Source organism: Chamaea fasciata, unplaced genomic scaffold, assembly GCF_029207755.1.
Source record: "Chamaea fasciata isolate MVZ Bird 193981 ecotype frontalis unplaced genomic scaffold, bChaFas1.0.hap1 SCAF_31, whole genome shotgun sequence".
NCBI lineage: Eukaryota > Metazoa > Chordata > Aves > Passeriformes > Sylviidae > Chamaea > Chamaea fasciata.
The window spans coordinates 3,022,401-3,046,271 of NW_027094116.1; the positions used below are offsets into that span (position 1 = coordinate 3,022,401).

General features: G+C 57.7%; 1 protein-coding gene across 1 annotated transcript; it reads right to left on the bottom strand.

Moving 5' to 3' along the window:
• Positions 1-2,125: 2,125 nt before the first annotated feature.
• NCSTN (nicastrin) lies at positions 2,126-23,829 on the bottom strand. Its single transcript, XM_066206884.1, is given in 19 exon segments — positions 2,126-2,979; positions 4,373-4,549; positions 5,799-5,950; positions 6,872-6,959; positions 9,828-9,923; positions 10,667-10,769; positions 12,384-12,556; positions 13,182-13,259; positions 14,162-14,266; positions 14,935-15,082; positions 15,963-16,033; positions 16,035-16,090; positions 17,985-18,138; positions 19,314-19,459; positions 20,687-20,743; positions 20,746-20,807; positions 21,418-21,541; positions 22,735-22,839; positions 23,643-23,829. Coding segments are annotated over 19 exon segments (2,175 nt in total). The 5' UTR covers positions 23,800-23,829; the 3' UTR covers positions 2,126-2,856.
• Positions 23,830-23,871: the final 42 nt, after the last annotated feature.

Genomic DNA, 23,871 nt, shown 5'->3' on the forward strand with positions numbered 1-23,871 from the left:
AACGGGGACAGGGGACAGCGGGGACAGGGGACAACGGGGACAGGGGACAGCGGGGACAGGGGACAGCAGAGCCAGGGGACAACGGGGACAGGGGACAGCGGGGACAGGGGACAGGGGACAGCCACAGCGCCAGCAGTGACAGCAGCGACAGCAGCGACAGCAGCGACAGCGGGGACAGCGCCAGCAGCGACAGGGGACAGCGGGGACAGGGGACAGCGCCAGCAGCGACAGCAGAGCCAGGGGACAGCGACAGGGGAGAGGGACAGCGGCAGGGACGGGGACAGGGACAGCGACAGGGACGGGGACAACGACAGCGACACAAGATGGGGACAGGGACGGGGACGGGGACGGGGTCAGAGCCGGGACAGAGGCAGGAGCAGCAGCGCCAGGGACAGCGCCAGGGACAGCGCAGAGGGGACAGGGACGGGGACGGGGACAGAGCAGCAGAGCCCGGAGCGGCTCCCGGAACATTCCCAGGGCAGCCGCACCCCGAACCCCAAATCCCGAACCCCGAATTCCCAGATCCCGAACCCCAAAAATCCCAAATCCCGAACCCCAAATTCCCAATCCTGAACCCCAAATTCCCAAATCCCGAACCCCGAATCCCGAACCCCAAATTCCCAGATCCCGAACCCCAAATTCCGAGCTCCGAACCCCAAATTCCCAATCCTGAACCCCAAATTCCCAGATCCCGAACCCCGAATTCTCGAATCCCGAACCCCAAATTCCCAATCCTGAACCCCAAATTCCCAGATCCCGAACCCCAAATTCCCGTATCCCGAACCCCAAATTCCCAATCCCGAACCCCAAATTCCCAATCCCGAACCCCAAATTCCCAATCCCGAACCCCAAATTCCCAATCCCGAACCCCAAATTCCCAATCCCGAACCCCAAATTCCCAATCCTGAACCCCAAATTCCCAATCCCGAACCCCAAGTTCCCAAATCCCCCATTCCCAAATCCCGATCCCCTCCCCTCCGCTCCGGGAGTTTTCTGGGATCATTCCCGGCTCCTCCCACATCCCAAACCCCAAACCCTCATCCCAGCTCCCCCCGCCCTCCCCGGGGGATTTTTGGGATCATTCCCGGTTCTCCATCCCCCATTCCCAATCCCCCCCCGGGGGATTTTTGGGATCATTCCCGGTTCTCCATCCCCCGTTCCCATCCCAGCTCCCCCTCCATCCTCCCCGCGGGGATTTTTGGGATCATTCCCGGTTCTCCATCCCCCATTCCCAATCCCCCCCCGGGGGATTTTTGGGATCATTCCCGGTTCTCCATCCCCCGTTCCCATCCCAGCTCCCCCTCCATCCTCCCCGCGGGGATTTTTGGGATCATTCCCGGCCGGGCCGCAGCTGGGGCCGCCCGCGGCTCCGGGCCTCATTCCAGCCGGGAATCAACGAGCCGGGAAACATTCCAGCCGGGAATCATTCCAGCCGGGAATCATTCCAGCCGGGAATCATTCCAGTCGGGAACGGGCCCAGCGCTTCCCCTTTTCTCCTTTTTTCCCGTTTTTTCCCTTTTTTCCCAGCTCTTCCCACTTTTTTCCTGGCTTTTCCCCCTTTTTTTCCTGGTTTTTCCCCTTTTTTTTCCCTGTTTTTTTCCCCTTTTTTTTCCCTGGTTTTTCCCCATTTTTCCCAGCTTTTCCCCCTTTTTTTCCTGGTTTTCCCCTTTTTTTCCTGGTTTCCCCCTTTTTTCCCTGGTTTTTCCCTTTTCCTGCTTTCCCCTTTTTTTTCCCCTGGCTCTTTCCCTTTTCTTCCGGCTCTTCCCATTTTTTCCTCAGCTCTTCCCACTTTTTCTGTCCCCCATCCCTTTCCCCTTTTTCCTGGCTCTTCCCATTTCTTTCCTGGCTCTTCCCATCAGGATTTGGGATTTGGGATTCTCCAGCCCCTTCCCAGCCCAATTCCCCTTTTTTTCCCCAGGAATTCCCATTTTTTTCCCCAGGAATTTCCAGTCCCATTCCCATTTTTCCAGGAATTTCCAGCCCTTTTCCAGGAATTTTTTGGGATCCAAGCCCCATCCCTTTCACCCCGCCCCAAATCCCAATTCCCAGAATTTTTTCCCTTTTAAATTTTTTTTTTTTTTTGTGGCTCCCCCGAGGGAACAAAAAAACCTGGAATTACAGAAAATTCCTTGGGAATTCCGTGGATTTATTTCAAATATTTACAAATCCCAGGGAAGAAAAAAAAAAAAAGGGAATTTTTCCGATGGGACATTCCCAGACCCTCCTGGAATTCCTCCCAATTCCCAAAGAATTCCCCCCTTTACCCTTCCCCGCTCTGGGTTTTGGGAAAAAGGACGGAATTCCGGGGAAATTCCGGCAATTTCCCACTCAGGGCATCGAATCCAACCCAGAATTTTGGGAATTCTCCCCGTTTCCCGGGAACACCTCGGGCATTCTCCGGCCGAGATTCCTGGGGGTGACCCCGGCTTCTCCAGCGGTTTTCCAAAGGAAATTCCCGAGGATTTCCAGGCCCATTCCATGGAGTTTTCTGAGGAGAATTCCCAAGGTTTTCCAGGAGTTTTCCAAAGGAAATTCCCGGTTTTTTTCCAGGCCCATTCCGTGGAGTTTTCCGTGGAGATTCCCGAGGTTTCCCAGGAGTTTTCCGTGGAGGTTCCCGAGGTTTCCCAGGAGTTTTCCGTGGAGGTTCCCGAGGTTTTCCAGGCCCATTCCGAGGAGTTTTCCGTGGAGATTCCCGAGGTTTCCCAGGAGTTTTCCGTGGAGATTCCCGAGGTGTCCCAGGAGTTTTCCGTGGAGATTCCCGAGGTTTCCCAGGAGTTTCCCGTGGAGATTCCCGAGGTGTCCCAGGCCCATTCCGTGGCTCTTTCCAGGGGCAATTCCCGTTTTTTCCCGGAGCTGTCAGTACCCGCCGGGGCCGGGCGGGGCCGGGGGCCCGAAGAGCAGCTCGGCCTTGGAGCTGATGAGGAAAGTGCAGAGCAGCGACAGCAGCAGCACCAGCAGCCCCAGGAACAGCGTCAGCAGCTGGGAAAACGGGAATTCCGGGAACTTGGGATCGGCGGTTTGGGGATTTGGGATTTGGGGATTTGTCCCAGGAATCGCTGGGATCGGGGGACAGGAGCAGCAGCAGCAGCCCCAGGAACAGCGTCAGCAGCTGGGAAAACGGGAATTCCGGGAATTTGGGATCGGGGATTTGGGGATTTGGGATTTGGGGATTTGGGGACTTTGGGGATTTGGGGATTTGGGATTTTGGGGATTTGGGGATTTGGGATTTGGGGATTTGTCCCAGGAATCGCTGGGATCGGGGGACAGGAGCAGCAGCAGCAGCCCCAGGAACAGCGTCAGCAGCTGGGAAAACGGGAATTCTGGGGATTTGGGATCGGCGGTTTGGGGATTTGGGATTTGGGGATTTGGGGATTTGGGATTTTGGGGATTTGGGGATTTGTCCCAGGAATCGCTGGGATCGGGGGACAGGAGCAGCAGCAGCAGCCCCAGGAACAGCGTCAGCAGCTGGGAAAACGGGAATTCCGGGGATTTGGGATCGGTGGTTTGGGGATTTGGGGATTTGGGATTTGGGGACTTTGGGGATTTGGGGATTTGTCCCAGGAATCGCTGGGATCGGGGGACAGGAGCAGCAGCAGCAGCCCCAGGAACAGCGTCAGCAGCTGGGAAAACGGGAATTCCGGGAATTTGGGATCGGCGATTTGGGGATTTGGGGATTTGGGGATTTGGGGATTTGGGATTTGGGGATTTGGGATTTGGGGATTTGTCCCGGGAATCGCTGGGATCGGGGGACAAGAGCAGCAGCAGCAGCAGCCCCAGGAACAGCGTCAGCAGCTGGGAAAACGGGAATTCCGGGAACTTGGGATCGGCGGTTTGGGGATTTGGGATTTGGGGATTTGGGATTTGGGGATTTGTCCCAGGAATCGCTGGGATCGGGGGACAGGAGCAGCAGCAGCAGCAGCCCCAGGAACAGCGTCAGCAGCTGGAGAAACGGGAATTCCGGGACTGGGAATTCTGGGAGTTTTTGGGATTGGGGAGCTGGGAATTTGGGGTTGGGATGACCCCAGGGTCCCTCCTGCTGTCCCCTGTGTCCCCCTCCCTGTCCCCCCTGTGTCCCCGCAGTGTCCCCGCAGTGTCCCCAGGGCGTCCCCATTGGCACCTCCATGTCCCCGCCCCCCCTGTCCCTCTGTCCTCTCCCTGTCCCCGGGGTGTCCCCAATGTCCCCTGAGTGTCCCCAGGGTCCCCAGTATCCCAGTGTCCCCAGTGTCCCCAGTGTCCCCAATGTCCCCAATGTCCCCAGTATCCCCAGTATCCCCACTGTCCCCAGTGTCCCCAGTGTCCCCAGTGTCCCCAGTATCCCCAGTGTCCCCAGTGTCCCCAGTGTCCCCAGTGTCCCCAGTGTCCCCAGTGTCACCTCCATGTCCCTGCTGGCCACCAGGAAGATGCGGGCGCGGATGTCCTTCCAGCGGCTCTCGGTCCAGGTGGAGAAGTCGCGCGAGTCCCAGCGGCGCAGCTCGAAGGCCGGCGACAGCGCGGGCGACAGGCGGACGCCCGAGCGCACGCAGCCCCGCGCCCACCAGAACTCGAACAGCTGCCAGCGGAAGGAGCGGGAAAAACGGCGGGAAAAACAGCCGGGAACACGGGAATCACAGCCGGGAACACGGGAATCACAGCCGGGGAAAACAGCGGGAAAAACAGCCGGGAACACGGGAATCAGAGCCGGGAACACGGGAATCACAGCCGGGGAAAACAGCGGGAAAAACAGCCGGGAACACGGGAATCAGAGCCGGGAACACGGGAATCACAGCCGGGGAAATGGGAATCAGAGCCGGGAGAAGGAGCAGGAAAAACAGCGGGAATCAGAGCCGGGAACACGGGAATCAGAGCCGGGAACACGGGAATCACAGCCGGGGAAAATGGGAATCGTCGCCGGGAAAAACAGCGGGAAAAACAGCCGGGAACACGGGAATCAGAGCCGGGAACACGGGAATCACAGCCGGGGAAAATGGGAATCAGAGCCGGGAAAAACAGCGGGAAAAACAGCCGGGAACACGGGAATCAGAGCCGGGAGAATGAGCGGGAAAAACAGCCGGGAACACGGGAATCAGAGCCGGGAAAAACAGCGGGAAAAACAGCCGGGAACACGGGAATCAGAGCCGGGAGAAGGAGCGGGAAAAAGAACGGGAATCAGAGCCGGGAGAATGAGCGGGAAAAACAGCGGGAATCAGAGCCGGGAACACGGGAATCAGAGCCGGGGAAAATGGGAATCAGAGCCGGGAAAAAGAACGGGAAAATGGGAATCAGAGCCGGGAGAAGGAGCGGGAAAAACAGCGGGAATCAGAGCCGGGGAAAACAGCGGGAATCAGAGCCGGGGAAATGGGAATCAGAGCCGGGAGAAGGAGCGGGAAAAACGGCGGGAATCGCAGCCAGGAACACGGGAATCACAGCCGGGGAAAATGGGAATCAGAGCCGGGAGAAGGAGCGGGAAAAAGAACGGGAATCACAGCCGGGAACACGGGAATCAGAGCCGGGGAAAATGGGAATCAGAGCCGGGAGGAGTGGGAAAAACAGCGGGAATCAGAGCCGGGAGAAGGAACGGGAACACAGGCATCAGAGCCAGGAGAACGGGAATAAGAGCCGGGAAAATGGAAATTAGAGCTGAAAAGACGGGAGTTCTACATGGGAAACCAGGAATCCCGTCCCCCCGGAGCCCAATTCCCGGTTCTCCCGGTTCTCCCGGGCTCACCTGGTGCAGCGTTCCCGGGATTTTCCCGGGATTCTGGCACCGAAATCCCATTCCCGTCCCCCCGGAGCCCAATTCCCGGTTTTCCCGGGCTCACCTGGTGCAGCGTTCCCGGGATTTTCCCGGGATTCTGGCACTCCTCGCGGCTGAGGTTGACCCTGGTCCCGGTGAGGTTTCCCAGCACGGCCTGCAGCAGCTGCGTCGTGTTGGTGGGGCTGGACACGGCCACGTAGTGCTGGGGAGACGGGCCTGGAAAACCGGGAAAAACACCGGGAAAATGGGATTGGGGAACGGGAGAAACGGGGAAAACACCGGGAAAATGGGAAAAAGAATGGGAAAAACAGGGAAAATGGGATTGGGAAGAGAAACAGGAATTCTGGCTGGACACGGCCACGTAGTGCTGGGGAGACGGGCCTGGAAAACCGGGAAAAACACCGGGAAAATGGGATTGGGGAATGGGAAAAGTGGGATTGGGAATGGGAGAAACGGGGAAAAAAACGGGAAAATGGGAAAAAGAATGGGAAAAACGGGGAAAACGGGATTGGGAAGAGGAGAAACGGGGAAAACACTGGGAAAATGGGAAAAAGAATGGGAAAAGTGGGATTGGGAATGGGAGAAACGGGGAAAATGGGATTTGGAACAAGAAAAAGGGGACCGGGAATGGGAATTGAGGGAAATGGGAATTGAGGGACACGGGAACGACAGGCAGGGAAAAAACGGGGATCAGAGCCGGGAAAAGTGGGAATTAGAGTGGGAAAAGTGGGAATTAGAGCGGGAACAGTGGGAATTAGAGCAGGAAAAGTGGGAATTAGAGCAGGAAAAGTGGGAATTAGAGCAGGAAAAGTGGGAATTAGAGCGGGAACAGTGGGAATTAGAGCAGGAAAAGTGGGAATTAGAGCGGGAAAAGTGGGAATTAGAGCGGGAAAAGTGGGAATTAGAGCGGGAACAGTGGGAATTAGAGCAGGAAAAGCAGGAATTAGAGCGGGAACAGTGGGAATTAGAGCAGGGAACAGTGGGAATGAGAGCGGGAAAAGTGGGAATGAGAGCGGGAAAAGTGGGAATTAGAGCGGGAACAGTGGGAATTAGAGCGGGAGCAGTGGGAATGAGAGCGGGAGCAGTGGGAATGAGAGCGGGAAACTCGGGAATTTGCTGCTCCCGGCGGTGGCTCACCCAGGATCCCCGTCTGGTCGGGTTTGATCAGGGACTGGAACCAGGAATTGTTGGAGTTGATCAGGAACCCATAGAGCAGCCGAGTGACCTGGGAAAAACACGGAATTCCCTCAGGAAAATCCCGGAATTCCATCAGGGAAAATCCCGGAATTCCCTCACGAAAATCCCGGAATTCCCTCAGGGAAAATCCCAGAATTCCATCAGGGAAAATCCCGGAATTCCCTCAGGGAAAATCCCAGAATTCCCTCAGGGAAAATCCCGGAATTCCACCAGGGAAAATCCCAGGCAGGGAGTTCAGGGGCGGGAGGGAAAGGAGCGGGAATTCCGCAGGAGAGGGATGGGAATGGGAATCCCGGGGAAATCGGGGATTCTGATCCCAGGGATTACAGAAAAAACCCCTGGGGTTCTAATTCCAGGATTCCAGGGAACCTGGGGATTCTAATTCCGGGAATTCCCGGAAAATGGAGGAGTCCAATCTCCGGGCTTTCAACCCGGGGCATTGCAGGAAAACCGGGCTAATGGTGGAGACCCAGCATTCCCAGAATTCCCAATGACCATTCCCAGAATTCCCAATGCACATTCCCACCATTCCCGTCGATCGTTCTCACCGTCCTGGGGTCGGCGCGGACGCTCTCGGCGCCGGCGCTTCCCCCGGAATGACCATTCCCAACATTCCCATTGACCATTCCCATTGACCATTCCCAATGCACATTCCCAATGCACATTCCCATCATTCCCATTGACCATTCCCAATGCACATTCCCAATGCACATTCCCAATGCACATTCCCAATGCACATTCCCACCATTCCCATCATTCCCAATGACCATTCCCACCATTCCCACCATTCCCAATGACCGTTCCCATCGTTCTCACCGTCCTGGGGTCGGCGCGGACGCTCTCGGCGCCGGCGCTTCCCCCGGAATGACCATTCCCAACATTCCCACCATTCCCAATGACCATTCCCACCATTCCCATCATTCCCATCGTTCCCAATGACCATTCCCATCATTCCCAATGCACATTCCCACCATTCCCATCGTTCTCACCGTCCTGGGGTCGGCGCGGATGCTCTCGGCGCCGGCGCTTCCCCCGGAATGACCATTCCCATCATTCCCATTGACCATTCCCATTGACCATTCCCATTGACCATTCCCAATGACCATTCCCAATGACCATTCCCACCATTCCCACCGTTCCCAATGACCATTCCCGTCGATCGTTCTCACCGTCCTGGGGTCGGCGCGGACGCTCTCGGCTCCGGCGCTTCCCCCGGAATGACCATTCCCAACATTCCCATTGACCATTCCCAATGAACATTCCCATTGACCATTCCCAATGCACATTCCCAATGCACATTCCCACCATTCCCGTCGATCGTTCTCACCGTCCTGGGGTCGGCGCGGACGCTCTCAGCGCCGGCGCTTCCCCCGGAATGACCATTCCCATCATTCCCACCATTCCCAATGACCATTCCCATCATTCCCATTGACCATTCCCAAAGCACATTCCCAATGACCATTCCCAATGCACATTCCCGTCGATCGTTCTCACCGTCCTGGGGTCGGCGCGGACGCTCTCGGCGCCGGCGCTTCCCCCGGAATGACCATTCCCAACATTCCCAATGACCATTCCCAATGACCATTCCCAATGACCATTCCCACCATTCCCACCGTTCCCAATGACCATTCCCGTCGATCGTTCTCACCGTCCTGGGGTCGGCGCGGACGCTCTCGGCGCCGGCGCTTCCCCCGGAATGACCATTCCCATCATTCCCACCATTCCCAATGACCATTCCCATCATTCCCATTGACCATTCCCAATGCACATTCCCAATGACCATTCCCAATGCACATTCCCGTCGATCGTTCTCACCGTCCTGGGGTCGGCGCGGACGCTCTCGGCGCCGGCGCTTCCCCCGGAATGACCATTCCCATCATTCCCATTGACCATTCCCAATGCACATTCCCACCATTCCCATCATTCCCAATGCACATTCCCGTCGATCGTTCTCACCGTCCTGGGGTCGGCGCGGACGCTCTCGGCTCCGGCGCTTCCCCCGGAATGACCATTCCCATCATTCCCATTGACCATTCCCAATGACCATTCCCAAAGCACATTCCCAATGACCATTCCCAATGCACATTCCCACCATTCCTGTCGATCGTTCTCACCGTCCTGGGGTCGGCGCGGACGCTCTCGGCGCCGGCGCTTCCCCCGGAATGACCATTCCCAACACTCCCATTGACCATTCCCAATGCACATTCCCAATGACCATTCCCAATGACCATTCCCACCATTCCCAATGCACATTCCCACCATTCCCGTCGATCGTTCTCACCGTCCTGGGGTCGGCGCGGACGCTCTCGGCTCCGGCGGTTCCCCCGGAATGACCATTCCCATCATTCCCATTGACCATTCCCAATGCACATTCCCAATGCACATTCCCAATGCACATTCCCATCATTCCCATTGACCATTCCCAATGAACATTCCCACCATTCCCACCATTCCCAATGACCGTTCCCACCGTTCTCACCGTCCTGGGGTCGGCGCGGACGCTCTCGGCGCCGGCGCTTCCCCCGGAATGACCATTCCCATCATTCCCATTGACCATTCCCATCATTCCCATTGACCATTCCCAATGCACATTCCCATTGACCATTCCCAATGCACATTCCCAATGCACATTCCCAATGCACATTCCCATTGACCATTCCCAATGCACATTCCCAATGACCATTCCCAATGACCATTCCCACCATTCCCAATGCACATTCCCACCATTCCCGTCGATCGTTCTCACCGTCCTGGGGTCGGCGCGGACGCTCTCGGCTCCGGCGCTTCCCCCGGAATGACCATTCCCATCATTCCCATTGACCATTCCCAATGCACATTCCCACCATTCCCATCATTCCCAATGCACATTCCCACCATTCCCGTCGATCGTTCTCACCGTCCTGGGGTCGGCGCGGACGCTCTCGGCGCCGGCGCTTCCCCCGGCCAGGGTGAACAGGGCCCGGGCCAGCAGCGTCCCCACCTGGGCCAGCGCCTGCGGGACACGGGCGTCAGCCGGAAATTCCCAAACGCCCGGGAAACGCCGCCCGGGACGCCCCCCGCACGCATCCCAAAACTCCCCATCCCAAAGGTTCCAAAGCTCCCAATCCCCAACCTCCCAAAGCTCCCCATCCCAAAGATCCCCATCCCAAACTTCCCCATCCCAAAGATCCCCATCCCAAACTTCCCAGATCCCGAAGATCCCCATCCCAAACTTCCCAATCCCAAAGTTCCCCATCCCAAAGTTCCCGATCCCAAACTTTCCAATCCCAAAGATCCCCATCCCAAAGTTCCCAGATCCCAAAGTTCCCCATCCCAAAGTTCCCGATCCCAAAGTTCCCTATCCCAAAGTTCCCAGCTCCTTCCCGCCCTTCATTTCGGGATCTTCCCTCCCTTCCCACAATTCCCAGCTCCCTCGGCGTTGCTTCCCGCCCCTTTTCCCACCTTGTCCTCCCTCCCCCAATCCCGAATCCCTCCCATCTTTTCCCACCTTCCCCTCCAGTTCCCATTCCCGCCCAGACCCCGAATCCCGGGAATCTCCTGGATCCCAAATCCCGGGAATCTCCTGGATCCCGAATCCCGGGAATCTCCTGGATCCCGAATCCCAGGAACTCCCCAGATCCCAAATCCGAGGAACCCCCCCGGACCCCAAATCCCAGCTCCCGACTCCCAGGACTCCCCCGGCTCCCAACTCCCGGAATTCCCGGAATTCCCGGATTCCCGGGAACGCGGCGGCACCGTGGCGGTGTCGGTGACGTGCTCCAGCCGCTCCTCGGGGCTCAGGCCCTCGGGATAGCGCAGCCCGAGGTTCTCGGCCGTGTCGTAAACGCTCTGGAAATACCTGGGCGGAAAAACCGGGAATGACCCCGACGGGAACGGGAATTCCCCCGGAAACACCTCGGGATAAAAACCGGGAACGACCCCGACGGGAACGGGAATTCCCCCGGAAACACCTCGGGATAAAAACCGGGAACGACCCCGACGGGAACGGGAATTCCCCTGGAAAAACCTCGGGATAAAAACCGGGAATGACCCCGACGGGAACGGGAATTCCCCCGGAAAGACCTCGGGATAAAAACCGGGAATGACCCCGACGGGAACGGGAATTCCCCCGGAAAGACCTCGGGATAAAAACCGGGAATGACCCCGACGGGAACGGGAATTCCCCCGGAAAGACCTCGGGATAAAAACCGGGAATGACCCCGACGGGAACGGGAATTCCCCCGGAAACACCTCGGGATAAAAACCGGGAATGACCCCGACGGGAACGGGAATTCCCCCGGAAACACCTCGGGATAAAAACCGGGAATGACCCCGACGGGAACGGGAATTCCCCTGGAAACACCTCGGGATAAAAACCGGGAATGACCCCGACGGGAACGGGAATTCCCCTGGAAATCGCTGGGGATAAAAAATCCCCCAAATCCCCAAAACTTCCTGCTGGGAAAGGGCTCAGGAATTCCCCGCTTCCAGAAGCCCAAAGCTGCTCCCCAGGGATTTCCCAGGAATTCTGGGATTCCAAAGCTTTTCTGATCAGAACTCCAGGGATTTTTCCAGGCCGGGGCTGGAATTTTGGAGCCCCACTCCGTGGAAATTCCGGAAGAATTCCCCCCGGCATCGAAGGAAATCCGCGGAAAGCCCCTGGAATTCCCAATCCCGTCCCAGAATTCCTTCGGAGAAGCCGGCCGGGGGGGCCGGGAGCTGATCCCAGGAAAACCCCCCGCGGGAATTGCGGAGCAACGACCCCGAAACAATTCCAGCGAAACCCCCGGGGAAGGGCGGCCGCGCCTCCGGCCGGGAATGAACCCGAGGGCCGGCCCGGCCGCTCCCGGGATCCCGGCGGATCCTCGGGAGGAAATTCCCGCGGGAAGAGCCGAATCCTGCCGGAATTGCCGGAATCGCACCGGCTCCAGAATTCCTGCCTTCTACCTGTCCCGGAAATCCCAGAATTCCCAGGTTTGACCTGTCCCAGCATTCCCGGAATTCCCAGGTTTGACCTGTCCCAGCATTCCCGGAATTCCCAGAATTCCCAGGTTTGACCTGTCCCAGCATTCCCGGAATTCCAGAATTACCAGGTTTGACCTATTCCAGCATTCCCAGAATTCCCTGGTTTTACCTATCCCAGTATTCCAAGAATTCCCAGGTTTCTTACCTGTCCCAGCATTCCCGGAATTCCCGGGTTTGACCTGTCCCAGCATTCCCAGAATTCCCAGGTTTGACCTGTCCCAGCATTCCCAGAATTCCAGAATTCCTGGGTTTTACCTGTCCCAGCATTCCCAGAATTCCCAGGTTTGACCTATTCCAGAATTCCCGGGTTTTACCTGTCCCAGAATTCCCGATTCCGCGCGTCCCGAATTCCCAGGAATTCCCAGAATTCCCAGGTTGGACCTGTCCCAGAATTCCCGATTCCACGCGTCCCGAATTCCCAGGAATTCCCGGAATCGCGGGATCGCACCTGTTCCGGAAGGCCGTCCTGTGGTCGCTCAGCACCACCCCCGGGATGCTCCGGGCCCGCAGGAACCTCTGGAATGACGAGGGGGGGAGGGGCTGGGAAACGCCCGGCTCCCGCAGGGAAATGTTGGGAACGGCCGAGCCGGAATTCCGGAGGGCGGACAGCAGGGACTGCACCTGGGGGGGAAAAAACCCGGGAATTCCGGGAATTATTCCGGGAATTCCGGAGGGCGGACAGCAGGGACTGCACCTGGGGGGGAAAAAAACGGGAATTCCGGGAATTATTCCGGGAATTCTGGACAGTGGACAGTAAGGTCCTCACCTGGAAAAAAGGGAGACACCCGGGAATTCTGGGGGAAAAATGGGAATTCTGGGGGAAAATGGGAATTCTGGGGGAAAATGGGAATTCTGGGGGGAAAATGGGAATTCTGGGGGAAAATGGGAATTCTGGGGGGAAATGGGAATTCTGGGGATTCTGGAGAGCAGCCAGGAGGGGCGGAACCTGGGAAAGGCAGGGGAAAAACAAGGAATTCTGGGAAAAAAAACTAGGAAAACCCCCAGGAATTCCGGGAAAAAACCTGGGAATTCTGGGAATTCCAGAGAGCCGCCAGCAGGGTCTGCACCGGGAAAAGGCTGGGAAATTTGGGATTGGGAACATTCCCGGGAATCCCAGGCCGGGATTTTTCGGGATGAGAACATTCCCGGGAATCCCAGGCCGGGATTTTTCGGGATGAGAACATTCCCGGGAATTCCAGGCCGGGATTTTTCGGGATGAGAACATTCCCGGGAATTCCAGGCTCACCTGGGCGTCCACGGATCGGTTCTGGCGGGAAACGGGATCCGTGTGCATCCACAGCACCGAGTCGTTCCTCAGGGACACCTGCCAAACGGCCGGGGAGGGAAGTCTGGGAAAGCTCCCGGAATTCCAGGGAAAAGGGAGGGAATTCCAGGGAAAACCCAGCCCCAGAATGGGAATTTTGGGTTCCCGGCCAGGAAATTCCAGGGAAAAATCAGGGAATTCCAGGGAAACGGAACCCCAGGGAGGGAATTCTGGGAAACGGAACCCCAGGGAGGGAATTCCATGGAAATGGAACCCCAGGGAGGGAATTCCAGGGAAACCTCAGGGAATTCCGGGAAACGGAAGCCCAGGGAGGGAATTCCAGGGAAACAGAAGCCCAGGGAGGGAATTCCATGAATTCCGGGTGCGGGGGGAGCCCAGGGAGGGAATTCCATGAATTCCGGGCGCGGGGGGAGCCCAGGGAGGGAATTCCATGAATTGCGGGCGCGGGGGGAGCCCAGGGAGGGAATTCCATGAATTGCGGGCACGGGGGGAGCCCAGGGAGGGAATTCCATGAATTGCGGGCGCGGGGGGAGCCCAGGGAGGGAATTCCATGAATTGCGGGCGGGGGGAGCCGGGGAGGGAATTCCATGAATTGCGGGCGCGGGGGGAGCCCAGGGAGGGAATTCCATGAATTGCGGGCGCGGGGGGAGCCCGGGGAGGGAATTCCATGAATTGCGGGCGCGGGGGGAGCCCGGGGAGGGAATTCCATGAATTGCGGGCGCGGGGGAGCCCGGGGAGGGAATTCCATGAATTGCGGGCGGGGGGAGCCCAGGGAGGGAATTCCATGAATTGCGGGCGGGGGGAGCCCGGGGAGGGAATTCCATGAATTGCGGGCGCGGGGGGAGCCCGGGGAGGGAATTCCATGAATTGCGGGCGCGGGGGGAGCCCAGGGAGGGAATTCCATGAATTGCGGGCGCTCCCCCGCGGAGTCGGGGCCGGACCTGCCCCAGCTCCAGGAAGGCGCCGACGTTGTCGAGGCGCAGCGGGAACTTCCCCTGCTCCATGTCGAACACCAGCCGGGAGCTGCCGATGTAATCAAAGGTCTCCTGGAAACACAGGGAGAAATCCTGGAATTCCGGCCGGGAAAAGGGAAAGGGGGAAGGGAAAGGGGGGAAGGGAAAGGGAAAGGGAAAGGGAAAGGGAAAGGGAAAGGGGGAAGGGAAAGGGAAAGGGAAAGGGAAAGGGAAAGGGAAAGGGGAAAGGGAAAGGGGAAAGGGAAAGGGAAAGGGAAAAAAACAACCCAAGAAACAATTGGAAAAGCCGCGGAAAAGGAAATAAAGGGAATGGGAAGGGAAGGGCAAGGAGAAAGGGGGAAAGAAAAAAAAAACAAGGAAGGATAAGGGAAAAAAAAGGGAAATAAAAGGGAAAAAAGGGGGAAAGAAAAGGAAAGAGGGGAAGAAAAACAGGGAGGAAAGAGAAAAAAGAGAAAAGACTTGGAAAAACTGGAAAGGGGAGGAGAGGGGAGGGGAGGGGAGGGGAAGGGAAGGGAAGGGAAGGGAAGGGAAAGGGAAGGGAAGGGAAGGGAAGGGAAGGGAAGGGAAGGAAAGGAAAGGAAAGGAAAGGAAAGGAAAGGAAAAGGAAAGGAAAGGAAAGGAAAGGAAAGGAAAGGAAAGGAAAGGAAAGGAATGGAAAGGAAAGGAAAGGGAAGGAAAGGAAAGGAAAAGGGAAGGAAAAGGGAAGGGCCCGGGAAGGGCCGGGTTTTCCAGGCTCTCACCCCCTGGAAGAAGACGAAGAGCACGTTCCGGGGCAGGGCCTGCGCCCCCGGGGCCGCCTGCAGCGCCTGCGCCGCCGCCAGCAGCGCCACGAAGGAGCCGACGGAGCCCTCGGCGCCCGGGGCCACGTTCCAGAAAAACGAGCGGCTGGTCCACCTGGAAAACCGGGAACGCCCCGGAAAACCGGGGGATGTGCGCCGGGAAAAAGGGGGAACGCGCCGGAAAACCGGGGGGATGTGCGCCGGGGAAAAACGGGGAACGCGCCGGAAAACCGGGGGATGTGCGCCGGGAAAAACAGGGAACGCGCCGGAAAACCGGGGGATGTGTTCATGGAAAAACGGGGAACGCGCCGGAAAACCGGGGGATGTGCTCATGGAAAAAGTGGGAATAGCACAGGAACGTTCCAGACAAATGAGTTTTCCAGGGATTTTTCCCGAGGTCTTTCCAGGCTTTTCCTGGGACTTTTCCTGGGATTTTTCCTGGGACTTCCCGGGAGCTGACCGAGGTTTTTCCCAGGATTTTTCCAGGGATTTTCAAAGGAATTTTCAGGGGTTTTCTCGAGGATTTTTTTCAAAGACTTTCCAAAATTTTCCCAGGGATTTTCTCCATGATTTTCCCAGGGATTTTTCCCAAGGATTCCCCTTGGGGTTTTTTCAGGGATTATCCTGGCACTTTCCTGGGATTATCCCAGGATTTTTCCCAGGATTTCCCTGGGATTTTTTCCAGGGATTTTCCCGGATTTTCACAGGATTTTCCTGGGATTTTTCTGCGACTTTCCCGGGATTTTCCCGGCATTTTTTCCAGGGATTTTCCCGGGATTTTCACAGGATTTTCCCGGGATTTTTCTGCGATTTTCCCGGGATTTTCCCAGGATTTTTCTCGGGATTTTCCCGGGATGTTCCCAGGATGTTCCCGGGATTTTTTCCCGGGCTGTTTCCAGGATTTTCCCGGGATTTTTTCCCCGGATTTTTTCCCGGGATTTTTTCCCGGGATTTTTTCCCGGGCTGTTCCCGGGCCGTTTTCCCGGGATTCCCGCGGGACACTCACCCGGGCGGCGGCCAGGATGAGGCGCTGCTCGGGCTCCACCTGCCCCGAGGAATTTGATGGGCTGCAGGGAGCTCCAAACGTTGTAATCCAGCAGCGGGTCACACACGATCTCTGCGGAACGACGGGAAGAACGTGCCGGGAGCCGGGAAAAAACCCGGAAAAACCCGGAAAAAACCCGGAAAACCCCGCGGAAGGTCGGCGGGAAACGGAAGGTCCGGGGGAATTTTGGGCGGGAATCCAGGGAGAGCTGGGAGGGATTGACGGGATCCTGGGGCTGCCAAGGAAGGGGGAAACCGGGGAAATTCAAGGGAATTGCTGAGGAGGATTTTGTGGGAAAAAGGCGGGAACGGATGGGAGACGGGCTGGAATCCACCAAGGGACCAGAGGAAATGTTTGGGAAGAGAGGAAACAGCCCAGGGATCGGGATGACTGCAGAAACGAGGCAAAAACCAGGGAAATTCCACGAAAACCCCGGAAAAACAGGGAATTTCCCGGGAATTCTGGGAATACCCACCCGGGTTGGTGCTGAAGGCGCTCTGCAGGGAGCAGGGCCTGGGGAGAACGGGGAATTTCCCGGGAATTCCGGGAATTCCGGGAATTTGGGAACACTCACCGGGGTAGGTGCTGAAGGCGCTCTGCAGGGAGCAGGGCCTGGGGGAGAACGGGGAATTTCCCGGGAATTCCGGGAATTCCGGGAATTTGGGAACACTCACCGGGGTAGAGGTGCTGAAGGCGCTCTGCAGGGAGCAGGGCCTGGGGAGAACGGGGAATTTCCCGGGAATTTCCCGGGAATTCTGGGAACACTCACCGGGGTTGATGCTGAAGGCGCTCTGCAGCGAGCAGGGCCCGGGGGGGGGGGAGAGCGGGGAATTTCCCGGGAATTCCGGGAATTCCGGGAACACTCACCGGGGTTGATGCTGAAGGCGCTCTGCAGGGAGCAGGGCCCGGGGGGAGAGCGGGGAATTTCCCGGGAATTTCCCGGGAATTCCGGGAATTCCGGGGCACACTCACCGGGGTTGATGCTGAAGGCGCTCTGCAGCGAGCAGGGCCCGGGGGGAGAACGGGGAATTTCCCGGGAATTCCGGGAATTCGGGCCACTCACCGGGGTTGATGCTGAAGGCGCTCTGCAGGGAGCAGGGCCCGGGGGGAGAGCGGGGAATTTCCCGGGAATTTCCCGGGAATTCCGGGAATTCGGGAACACTCACCGGGGTTGATGCTGAAGGCGCTCTGCAGCGAGCAGGGCCCGGGGGGAGAACGGGGAATTTCCCGGGAATTCCGGGAATTCGGGCCACTCACCGGGGTTGATGCTGAAGGCGCTCTGCAGGGAGCAGGGCCCGGGGGGAGAGCGGGGAATTTCCCGGGAATTTCCCGGGAATTCCGGGAATTCGGGAACACTCACCGGGGTTGATGCTGAAGGCGCTCTGCAGCGAGCAGGGCCCGGGGGGAGAACGGGAATTTCCCGGGAATTCCGGGAATTCGGGAACACTCACCGGGGTTGATGCTGAAGGCGCTCTGCAGGGAGCAGGGCCCGGGGGGGGGAGAACGGGAATTTCCCGGGAATTCCGGGAATTCGGGAATTCGGGCCACTCACCGGGGTTGATGCTGAAGGCGCTCTGCAGGGAGCAGGGCCCGGGGGGAGAGCGGGGAATTTCCCGGGAATTCCGGGAATTTTCCGGGAATTCGGGCCACTCACCGGGGTTGATGCTGAAGGCGCTCTGCAGGGAGCAGGGCCCGGGGGGAGAGCGGGGAATTTCCCGGGAATTTCCCGGGAATTCCGGGAATTCCGGGCACACTCACCGGGGTTGATGCTGAAGGCGCTCTGCAGGGAGCAGGGCCCGGGGGGGAGAACGGGGAATTTCCCGGGAATTTCCCGGGAATTCCGGGAATTCGGGCACACTCACCGGGGTTGATGCTGAAGGCGCTCTGCAGGGAGCAGGGCCCGGGGGGGAGAGCGGGGAATTTCCCGGGAATTTCCCGGGAATTCCGGGAATCCGGGCACACTCACCGGGGTTGATGCTGAAGGCGCTCTGCAGCGAGCTGCGGCGCATGCAGGTGACGGTGCTGCCGGCGGCGTGCATGTGCGCCAGCAGCTGCAGCGCGCACAGCGGGAAGCGCGGCGCCCGGCCCGAGCCCGGCGGGAGGTTGTGGGCGCGGAAACACTGCGGGGGAGAACACAGCCGGCCGGGAAAGGGTTAACCGACCGCCGGCACTCGGGCAGGGGGGCTTTGGGAATTTTTTGGGAATTTTTTGGGAATTTTTTGGGAATTTTTCGAATTTTTTCGAATTTTTTTGAAATTTTTTTTCAAATTTTTTTTCAAATTTTTTTGAATTTTTTTTCGAATTTTTCCGAATTTTTTCTCAATTATTTCTGAATTTTTTTCGATTTTTTTGGGAATTTTTTCAAATTTTTTTGAATTATTTTCGAGTTTTTTTTCGAATCTTTTTCGAATCTTTTTCAAGTTTTTCGAATGTTTTTCGAATTGCTTTTGAAATGTTTTTGAATTTTTAAAAATTTTTTTCAATTTTTTTTCAATTTTTTTTCAATTTTTTTTCAATTTTTTTATCGAATTGGGGGGGAATGGGCTTTTTTTGGAACCTTTTGGGATTTTTTTCGGAATTTTTTAGGAAGTTTTTGGGGTTTTTTTTTAAAAAAATGGGGGGATTTTTTTAAAATTATTATTATTTTTGGGGGATTTTCTTGGAATTTTTATGGAATCTTTTTTTTTTGGTTTGCTTTTTATGATTTTCCACGAAACTTTCAAGACTTTCGACGGGCTCTTCTAAGAGGTTTCGGGTGGATTTTTTACAGCGTCCTCCAAGGATTTTTTAATGATTTTTCGACGATATTTCACGTGGTTTTGGGGATTTTTCTACAAAAAAAATCCGCGAGATTTTACGGGATCGTTCCCGGAACCCTCGAGAGCTCGGAGCAATTTTTAAGACGGGTTTTTCGATCGATTCTTGACGGTTTCTCGAGGATTTTTAACAGCTTTTAACCGGTCTCCGTCAGCCTTGTGAATTCCCACGGGATCGAAGAGATCCCGCCGGACCGCGAATTCCCCACGGAATTCCATCAATCTCCACGGATTCCCGTGAATCCGCACAGATTCACAACGGATCTGAAGAAACCCTCGCGATTTCTGGGAATTCTCGCGCCTTCGAGATGGATCCCCCCGCGGGTTTTACGGCATTTGAACGGATCTTGGCGGTTTTCGCGATTTCCCCCCGGATTTAAAAGGAACTTCGAACGGATTTTTTCGCTTTTCCCTTTCCCCGCCCAGATCCCAGAGGGAGAAATCCCGGGATCTCCTCGGCGCTGCCGAGTTTCCGGCACCTCTTTGATCACTTGGGTCTCGTTGGCGTCCTCGAGCAGGAAGATGGGGAAGGGGAAATCCTCGTAGGAGACGCCGCTGCCGCCGGGGTTCCACAGGGAGCCGTTGCAGTGGGCGAACTGCGGGCCGTACGCCTCGGAGTAAACCCCTGGGAAGGGGGCACAAACGGGGGGAAACGGTCAAAAACGGGAGGGAAAAATGGGGAAAAATGGGGGAAAAATGGGGGGAAATGGTCAAAAACGGGGAGGGGAGGGGAAAAACGGGGGGAAATGGGGGAAAAACGGGGGAAAACGGGGGAAAAAACGGGGGAAAATGGGGGAAAAATGGGGGAAATGGTCAAAAATGGGTAGGGGAGGGGAAAATGGGGGAAAACGGGGGAAAACGGGGGAAAAACGGGGGAAAAACAGGGGGGAAATGGTCAAAAATGGGGAATGGGAGGGGAAAAATGGGGGGAAAATGGGGGAAAAAAACGGGGGAAAACAGGGAGGGGAGGGGAAAAATGGGGGGAAAAATGGGGGGAAAAATGGGGGAAAAAATGGGAAAATGGGGGAAAAACGGGGGGAAATGGTCAAAAACGGGAGTGGGAGGGGAAAATGGGGAATAATGGGGGAAGAAACGGGGGAAAATGGGGGAAAAATGGGGGAAATGGGGGAAAAAACGGGGGGAAATGGGGGAAAAATGGGGGGAAAATGGTCAAAAATGGGAGGGGAAAAATGGGGGGAAAATGGGGAAAAATGGGGGAAAAATGGGGAAAATGGGGGAAAAAACGGGGGGAAATGGTCAAAAACGGGAGTGGGAGGGGGAAAAAACGGGGAAAAATGGGGGAAAAACGGGGGGAAATGGTCAAAAACGGGGAGGGGAGGGGAAAAAAAACGGGGGGAAAACGGGGGAAAATGGTCAAAAAATGGGAGTGGGAGGGGGAAAAAACGGGGAATACTGGGGGGGAAAACGGGGGAAATGGTCAAAAATGGGAGGGGGAGGGGAAAAACGGGGGAAAAAAGGGGGAAAAACCGGGGGGAAATGGTCAAAAATGGGAGTGGGAGGGGAAAAAACGGGGAAAAAATGGGGGAAAAACGGGGGGAAATGGTCAAAAAACGGGGGAGGGAGGGGGGAAAAACGGGGGGAAAACGGGGGAAAATGGTCAAAAATGGGAGTGGGAGGGGAAAAACGGGGAATAATGGGGGGAAAACGGGGGAAATGGTCAAAAAATGGGAGGGGGAGGGGAAAAACGGGGAAAAAATGGGGGGAAAAATGGGGAAAAATGGGGGAAAAAACGGGGAAAATTGAGGGAAAAAACGGGGGGAACTGGTAAAAAATGGGGATGGGAGGGGAAAAAACGGGTAAAAAGAAGGGGAAAGCGGGGAATTTTCCTCACCGAATCCATCATTGGGACACTTCAAGTCCGGGGAGAAGCCTTGCGGAGGGGCGGGGAGACGCGGCGGCCACGGCCAGGCCGGGAGACCCGCGACGTTCCCTTCAGCTGCATCAGAATCTCCCTGGAGACGGGAAAAACGGGGCCGGAATTCTGGATTTATCCAGGAAAACTGGGAATATGGGGATCAGCTGAGGGAAGGAAGGGGAAAATCCCCGGATTTTTGTCTTGGAAGGGCCGAAAACGAGGGGGAGAAGCGGCAAGGAGGAAAGTGCAGGCTGCAAATCCGGGAGGTTCCCCCGAGGCGCAGCAAAACCTCCCCGGGAAAGGGCAAAACGGGGCTGGAATGGAGGATTTTATCCCGGAAGAGCCGGAATTCAGGGATTAACCAAGGAAACGAAGGAAAAATGCCGGGATTTTAACCCTCGGGAGGGTCTAAAAGGCTGGGAAGAGCAGCGGGGAGCAAATTCCAGGCCGCTTTTCCCCAGGCGAAGGGGCCCCGGGGTGGATTTCGGTGCGTCCGGAAAACCCGGGAGCAACATCCCGCAGCTCGGCGAGCGCCCGCGGGGGCTCAAAGCGAACCAAGAAGGGGGAAAACCGGAGTTTGGCAGGAAGAAATCCCTGGAATGCCAAGGGCAGCGGGGGACGCTCCGCCGGCCCGACGCGCTGGTGACGCGTGGGCCCTCCCGGCCGGAATTTCGGCCCTTCCCGATGCCGAAACTCCCGAGGCTGACCTGGAGAAGAGGCGGCCGTCCAGCAGGATCATGTACGGGGGGTTGGGGCCGGTGGAAAGCGCCCAGCGCAGATCCTCCTCGCGCTCCACCACGTGGATCACGCCCGTGTCGCCGCGGAGAGAGGCTGCCGCGGGAAGGGCGGGATCGGCCCGGGAAGGCGGCCGGATCCCGCCGGATCCCGAGGGTTTGTGCGGAAAAACGGGATGGGGGGAGAGGGGGACCGAGGGGCGGGAATGTGGGAATTGTGCCCCCGGGATTCCCAGGATCCCGCCGGATCCCGAGGGTTTGTGCGGAAAAACGGGACGGGGGGAGAGGGGACCGAGGGGCGGGAATGTGGGAATTGTCCCCTGGGATTCCCAGGATCCCGCCGGATCCCGAGGGTTTGTGCGGAAAAACGGGACGGGGGGAGAGGGGGACCGAGGGGCGGGAATGTGGGAATTGTGCCCCGGGATTCCGCCGGATCCCGAGGGTTTGTGGGGAAAAATGGGAGAGGGGGGAGAGGGGGAACTGAGGGGGCGGGAATGTGGGAATTGTCCCCCGGGATTCCCGGAATTCCGCCGGATCCTGAGGGTGTGTGGGGAGAAACGGGATGGGGGGAGAGGGGAACCAAGGGGCGGGAATGTGGGAATTGTGCCCCGGGATTCCCAGGATTCCACCGGATCCTGAGGGTTTGTGGGGAAAAATGGGATGGGGGGAGAGGGGGACTGAGGGGTGGGAATGTGGGAATTGTGCCCCCGGGATTCCCAGGATTCTGCCGGATCCCGAGGGTTTTGTGGGGAAAAACGGATGGGGGGAGAGGGGAACTGAGGGATGGGAATGTGGGAATTGTCGCCCCCAGAATTCCCAAATTTCCCTGGAAAACCCGGGCAGGACGATGAGGAATTGAGGGAGGAGCTGCGGGGTGGGAATGTGGGAATTGTCGCCCCCAGAATTCCCAGATTTCCCCGGGAAAGCTGGACAGGACGATGAGGAATTGAGAGAGGAGCTGCGGGGTGGAATGTGGGAATTGTCGCCCCAGAATTCCCAGATTTCCCCGGGAAAGGCGGGGCAGGACGATGAGGAATTGATGGGAAGAGCTGCGGGGTGGGAATGTGGGAATTGTCGCCCCAGAATTCCCAGATTTCCCCGGAAAGGCGGGCAGGGAGCGGAGGGCTCTCCCACTGGCAGGGTCACCAGGAGCTCCCGGACAGCCCTCGGAATTCCCAGAGCTCCCCAAATTCCCGGGATTCCCGCTGATCTCCCACTGCTGGAGGCCCCCCTGACAGCCCCCGGGTTCCCGGAATTTCCCGGGATTCCCGGGATTCCCGGGATTCTCACACTGGCAGCCGATCTGGTGGGTGGCGTTGAGCAGGCGCACGCAGGGCGCGGTGCGGTTCAGCGGGATGTAAATCTTCCTCTGCACGGAATTCCCCCGGCACGGCCCTGGGAAAAACGGGAAAAACGGCCGGGAATGGCACCGGGAAAACCGGGAATGGGGCCGGGAAAAACCGGGAATGGGAATGGGGAAAACAGCCGGGAATGGGGCCGGGAAAACCGGGAATGGGGAAACCGGGAATGGGGCCGGGAAAACCGGGAATGGCACCGGGAAAAGCGGGGAATGGGGCCGGGAAAACAGACGGGAATGGAATGGGGAAACCGGGAATGGGAATGGGGAAACCAGGAATGGGAATTGGGGAAACCGGGAATGGGAATGGGGAAAAGCGGGGAATGGGAATGGGGAAAGCGGGAATGGGAATGGGAAACCGGGAATGCACGGGAAAAGCGGGAATGGGGCCGGGAAAAAACAGACGGAATGGAATGGGGAAACCGGGAATGGGAATGGGGAAAACAGCCGGGAATGGGGCCGGGAAAAGCGGGAATGGGGCCGGGAAAAGCGGGAATGGGATTGGGGAAACTGGGAATGGGGCCGGGAAAAACAGCCGGGAATGGCACCGGGAAAAGCGGGAATGGCACCGGGAAAAACAGCCGGGAATGGGAATGGGGAAAAGCGGGAACGGGGCCGGGAGAAGCGGGAACGGCGCCGGGAGAAGCGGGAACGGGGCCGGGAGAAGCGGGAACGGGGCCGGGAGAAAAGCGGGAACGGCGCCGGGAGAAGCGGGAACGGCGCCGGGAGAAGCGGGAACGGCGCCGGGCGAAGCGGGAACGGCGCCGGGAGAAGCGGGAACGGGAGCCCGAAGCTCCCACGGCCCCCGGCGCCCCCTCCCCCGCCCTCCCGGAGGCCTCACCCGCCGCCAGCGCGGCCAGCAGCAGCGCGCGGAGCATCGCCAGCGAGGCGCGGCCCGTTCCCGGGGGATCCCGGCCCGTTCCCGGGGGATCCCGGCCCGTTCCCGCAGGATTCCGCCCCCCTGCCGGGAAAAGCCGGCGCGGCCCCGCCGCCGCCATCGCCGCCCGCCGATGTCCGCTTCCGCTAGGCGCCGGAAGTGACGCGACGGAAGTGGTGAGGCGGCGGAAGTA